The sequence below is a fragment of the Mandrillus leucophaeus genome, unplaced genomic scaffold, assembly GCF_000951045.1.
Source record: "Mandrillus leucophaeus isolate KB7577 unplaced genomic scaffold, Mleu.le_1.0 Scaffold729, whole genome shotgun sequence".
NCBI lineage: Eukaryota > Metazoa > Chordata > Mammalia > Primates > Cercopithecidae > Mandrillus > Mandrillus leucophaeus.
In genome coordinates, this window is record NW_012107908.1 from 253,303 (window position 1) to 259,602 (window position 6,300).

A 6,300-nucleotide genomic window follows, 5' to 3' on the forward strand; every position below is an offset into this window, starting at 1 on the left:
GAGGCGGAGCTTGCAGTGAGCCGAGATCGCGCCACTGCACTCCAGCCTGGGTGACACAGCGCGAGACTCCGTCTCAAAAAAAAAAAAAAAAAAGAAAAAGCATAGTGCTTAGAACATATCAGGCTAGGTATTATCTAAATAGATTACCTGATACACTGATGGGCTTAGTCGCACTTCCTTGGGAAGCAGTGGCCTGGACAGGATCTGTGGTATGGTAACCTGTACGGGAAGATCTGGAAATTGCACCCCATTTTGAGATGATGGGTCCATCACTAAAGGGAATTATTGGATCTTCTTCTTTTGTCCTTCTCTGAGTTTCAAATAAATGTACTCTTCTTTTAACATCGCCACTGTCCAGGTCCTGTGTAAACCAAAGAAAATCAACAAAAGGACTGTTGGCTATTACTTCAGCTAGTAAATATACGCTATCAAAAGACATGTAACTAGGTTTTTTGGTTAATTTAAAACTAGCTCTAGACTCAATGATAATCCAACAAACTACCATTAAACCACCAATGTTCAAATAATCTAAACATTAAATATAATTTATTTCAGACTTACCTAAATATAACCCTGCTGCTACTAATGAGTTATAAGGCAACAATATGAACGAATGAATAGAAAACATTCATTCTACAACGTGAGTGAACATGCATCATCTCTCACCTCCAACCCCTGCAACCCCAGCAAAATCATACCATTAACACAGCATTTGAATTAGCAATTACATCTTTGGGCTCTGAATCAATGGCATTTATACAGGAGCCTATGGTGCCACAAGACCAGGGAGAATAATGGGAAAGATGATCTTCTTCAAATTTTGTACCACTCACACTCTCTGAGAACTGGTTAAAAAAAAATAAATAAATAAAGCCAATTAGTAAGAAGCTTAAATTTACAAGCTTGTAACTACTATAAAGGAACTATTATAGAATTCAGAGGACTTCATAGCAAACAATTACATTCTTTCAATAACTAATATAAAAAACTGTAATAAGCAACAAATGGTATTTTTACAATAGAAAATGGCATGCTTTACCTTTTCACTTTGTCCTTTAAGTGCTCATATGGAACATTTGACTAATACTATCAAAACCAATTAACTAACATTTATAGTGTGCTACTAAATGGTATGGGGTGCTCCAAGAAAAAAAAAAGTAAGAGAAAACAAATACATAGATACACACAGAGGTCACAGTCCATATCCTAAAGAAGTTTACAATTTTCTTTTTTCTTTTGAGACAGGGTCTCATTCCTACCGCCCAGGCTAACGTGCAGTGGGGTGATCCCAGCTCACTGCAGCCTCGACTTCCCAGGCTCAGGTGATTTTCCCAGCTCAGCTTCCCAAGTAGCTGGGACTATAGGCATGCGCCACTATGCCCAGACAATTTTTTGTATTTTTAGTAGAGGTGAAGTTTTGCCATATTGCCTAGGCTGGTATCAAACTCCTGGGCTCAAGCAATCCACCCACCTCGATCTTCCAAAGTGCTGGGATTATAGGCATGAGCCACTACACCAAGCTGTGTTTATAATTTTCTTGAGAAAAAGAATGACATGTGCAAATAAGGGAATATAACTGATAAATTATGCAGTATCAAATAACAAAAGGAATTCAAAGAAGGCTCTGGAGCTAAAGGGGAAATAAATAAATTTTAAAGGGACTGTGAATAAGGAATACTTATAGGACCAGAATACTAAAGTTATACGAATCATTAAATCTAGTTTACTAATTATTCAGATTTAAAAACTCAAGGCCAAAAAAGTTAAATAACTTTTCTCAAGTCAAACTCAGCAGATCTGAGTCTCAGGGAAATACTCACTTCCTGAAGCATACATTGTATACCAAAAAAGAAAACAGAAGTGGCATCTAGCAAGCAAGTGGCAGCTCTGTCACTCTGTTGTCAACATATTTACCTGCTTTGAAGAAGTCTAAGTTTGACAAGACCAATTTGGATCTAGTTTAAAATTTCAGTGCTTTATTGAAATATTTATGGGTTAAAAAATATAATGCCTAGGATTACCTCAAAACAATTCAACGGGAAGAGGGGGTACAAATAAGACAGTACTGACTGAGTTGATAACTATGGAACCTGGGTGTTGGGTACATGGAGTTTATCATATTATTCTCTCTATACCTGTATATGTTTGAAATTTTTTATAATGAAAATATTTAAAAAATTTTAATATCAGAACTTTTGGGGGTGGGGAATAAACCAGAAAAAACTTAAAAAAGAAATTAATGGTTTACTCTAAATATAACAGTACCGAAAACACCAGATTAAATTAAAATCATCCTGGTACAAAAACTTATTTTGTAATGCCAAGAACAATAATTAACAGTGATGTAAAGAGCATAAATAATACTGTAGGTATTTCTGCATCTCTTATGAAGTAGTGAAGAAATACCTCAGACAGCACAGGATTCAAACCCCAGCTATTTACAGCTGAAAGATCTTGGGCAAATCACTTCTGTAAGTAAGATTCCTACCCTGTAAAATATAGAAAATACCTGCCCCCTAAGGTTTTTGTGAGAATTAAATAAAATAGCTTTATGCAAATGCTTAGTACAGTGTTGGCATGAGTAGGTGCTCAATAAATGATAGATATAAATCACACTATTAATAAAAAACCATAAAATAATTATACTACCGGAAAGATTTTGAATTCCTGGTAAAGGACTATGCCTTAACAGTCTTCAGAGTCTCATAACACCTAGCCGTTGTGCATATATATTCAGTGTTTACTGAACTAAACTCAACTGCACACCAAACCACTGCAAAATATCCAACATAGCTATTCCTGGTTTGAATGCGTAATTTGAAGTCAGCTGTTTGACCTATCCCTGCAACATTAAGTAATTAAAACCTTTCTTACATCCGCACGGAAGTCTACACTGAATAGAGGAGAAGGTGGTGTTGGTGACTGTGTTGCCACAGGAAGAGTTGAAGAGACAAGAGGTGCTTTCTGAGTGTGGTACTGTGCCCACTGATCTGGCTTTCTTCTTATCTGCTCCTCGCAACTGGTCTTCAAATGACCACAAGGTTCCTAATGGGGGATAAAAGAAACAATCTTAATCATCTAGGGAGTGGTGAATAAATTTAACTATGTGAAAATGATGTAAACAGTTTATGATATTGTTGGGATTAAAAACTACAGCAGGGAAAGTCACCCTAGTCTATTCTCCATACACTTAAAAAAAAAAGGTTAATATTTATTCAACTGATGTTAAAAGCAGAATCTGCGCATTCACTTTTCTTGTTTAGGAAAGTCATTTGTATGTATGTGGTGATACTGAAAAAAGGCCCTAACCTTGTATTTTTAAGATTTTTCTACTTTCCCAACAATTACCTATCCGAACATAACATTTATTGAGCATTAACATGTATGAGGCCCAGTTCTAAGAGGTTTGATTTTCTGATTTAATTCTCACAACAGCCTTATGAGGTAGGTACTACTATTATTTCCATCAAACGAATGAAAGAACTGAGGCATAGGGAGGTCAAGTAACTTCCTTAAGTCACACAATTAGTAAGTGGAGGAGCCAGGATATATACCTGGGTGGTTTGACTCCAGACACTGGGCTCTTAATGACTACATTATAGTAGCATCTTCACTTACCCTTGGTAAAGGCACAGTTGTCCTTGGCTCACTTGGTGGCTGACAAGCCACCGAATAATATCCATCTAATGAGTTATATCTTTCCCGCAAAGATGTCTGATAGACAGATGAGTGCATCACATCCATTGGAGGTAAAGAATTGCTTCTAATAATGTCATCTCGTTGGTACATAGGTGGGCGCCAGATGCGCCTGCTGTCATACACAGGAGCATACATTCCAGAAGGTACTGGAGGAACTGGTCCATACGGCTGCGGAGGAGGAGGTTGGTAAGGAGAAGAATTCATTCGATCTCGAGGGGAAAATGTACTGTAATGATCGGCATATGGCATGGAAGCAGGTGGGAGGGAGGACTCTGGAACATTATTGGACCTCACAAAGCGAGGAACACAGGGAGCCACACCAGCTGGTACCGTTGGAGGTGGTGGATAGTATCCTTGAAAATTGGAAAGAGGAATATTTAATGTAATCTTAGTACAATCCAACATTTTATAATGGCTTAAATCTAAGGCAGCCCTTAATGCAGGAAAATACAATATGCTTTGAACCTTACCTTACCCTGCTTTATAAAGCTTTATACCTGGCTTTTTCTTTTATTTTTTAGTAGAGACAGGGTCTTGCTATGATGCAAGCCCAGGCTGGTCTCAAACTCCTGGGCTCAAGCGATTCTCCTGGGTCTCCCAAAGTGCTGAGATTACAGGTGTGAGCTACCACACCTGACCAGAAGCTACATATTTTCAAGATACCACTATACGAAAATCATTAACGTTCAATACTTTGCTAAAGTGCTCCTTAAAACACATGACAGAGCTATTAACAGACGGCTGGTAAATATCCTTCCAGGGCATCTATTGCCACTGGTTTTGGATTAAATAGTTACATCATTGATTTTTATTAACCTTTTTGGGAGCAGACGTTGAAGACCTCTCTCAAAATCTATGTGAGTTGTTCACTCTCTTTCCAAAATTGTACATAAGCATACATAAATAAAATATTTTTTTACATCATTTCAGGGGACTTACAGAAAACCCCCTAAAGTTCATTCCTGACCCTATATTTGATTTGCAGGAATAACAACCTTAAAGCTGTTAGTATTTAGCAGCACAGATCCTTGGAGAAGGAAAATAACTTACGAGTCATATGGTCAAAAGGATTAATTTTTTACATGTAGACATACTAGAACTATTCACTCATTTATCTAAGGGAAACAATGTTTCTTTTTTTCTTAGAATCCTCTAAAATTACTCACCTGTCTGTGGGTACTGTGGGACTTCAAAGGGTATCTGAGTCCTTGGATCTTGAAAATACTGAATGTTTTCAGAATGCGGAGGATATACTGGTACTCTAGTTAGAAATGGGCTGGATTTTTGAGGCACAGAATTCAGCTCTGTTCCAACATTAGAGGGCCCAGCTGAGGTAGCTGCTACATTACTTACAGGAGTCTTGGGTGGAGAACCAATTTTACTGGAGAGAAAATTTAACAAAGGGCAAAGGATAAATCACTATGACTGTCCTCCTTAGTAGAAATTTTTAATAAAATTATATTCTGAAACCATTAATAGAAAACACTTCAGATATTGCCACATTGACAAATAAGGCAATGAATTTCACTGCCACCTTACACAGCTAATTTACATAATCATGGTAACAGAGTCATATTCCTGTGTAAGCCACAGGGAATAAAAACGATTCCCAGATATTAACGTGACTCATTAGTCACCATTTACCCATTTTTTTTTTTTGAGACAGGGTGTCACTCTGTCACCCAGGCTGGAGTGCACTGGCACAATCACAATAACAGCTTACTGCAGCCTTGACCTCCTGGGCTTAAGCAATCCTCCCACCTCAGCCTCCCAAGCAGATGGGACTACAAGTGCATGCCACCACACTCGGCTAATTTTTTAATTTTTTTGTAGAGATGGGGTCTAGATTTGTTGCTCAGGAGGGTCTCAAACTTCTAGGCTCAGGCAATTCTCCCACCTCGGCCTCACAAATTGCTGGGATTACAGGCATGAGCCACCATGCCCGGCCATTACTCATTCTTTAAGCAAACATTTTTCCCTACTGAAGGTTAAAAAAAAGAAAATTCTGTTCAACAAGTTCTCAACCGAAATAATATAGTCCATTAGTAGAACTATTTGGGACAAAGAAAACAGACATGGTAAGAAAGGGTTGTTTTCTATGAGGAGTTAAATTAGCTGAACTATAAACTCCTTGAGGAAAGGCCACTTTTGTTTATTTTGATAACTCCTATATCCCCAGCACCTAAAACAGTTCCTGGAACAGAGTAGGCACGTGGTAAATATTTGTCAGACAAATAAAACAGTTCCTGGCATGCAGTAGGTACTCAGTAAACACCTGCTGGGTGAATGAAATGGTAACTCATTAAATTGAGGCAAAACACACCAACCTTTTATTATTTTTAACACAAAAGAATTTTCTTGGTTGAGTCACTAAGTAATCAGCTCAAAAGGATGTTATGGCTTTCTTAACTCCTTTTAAGAAGTCAAATTTTGGACGAGCACGGTGGCTCACGCCTGTAATTCCAGCACTCTGGGAGGCCGAGGCAGCCGGATCAACTGAGGTTGGGAATTCGTGACCAGCCTGACCAACATGGAGACACCCCGTCTCTACTAAAAATGCAAAATTAGCCGGGTGTGGTGGTGCATGCCTGTAATCCCAGC

The 6,300-nt window shown here is 38.3% G+C and overlaps 1 protein-coding gene across 1 annotated transcript in view; it reads right to left on the reverse strand.

The window, feature by feature from the left end:
* RC3H2 (ring finger and CCCH-type domains 2) overlaps positions 1-6,300 on the reverse strand; it is a 63,526-nt gene that overhangs the window by 7,183 nt on the left and 50,043 nt on the right. Inside the window, exons 10-14 of the mRNA XM_011965488.1 lie at positions 4,866-5,080; positions 3,619-4,052; positions 2,875-3,045; positions 699-845; positions 148-361 (exon numbers count right to left, since the gene is read on the reverse strand). Of these exons, the coding sequence (XP_011820878.1) occupies positions 148-361; positions 699-845; positions 2,875-3,045; positions 3,619-4,052; positions 4,866-5,080 (1,181 nt within the window). The remainder of the gene's footprint in view (positions 1-147; positions 362-698; positions 846-2,874; positions 3,046-3,618; positions 4,053-4,865; positions 5,081-6,300) is intronic.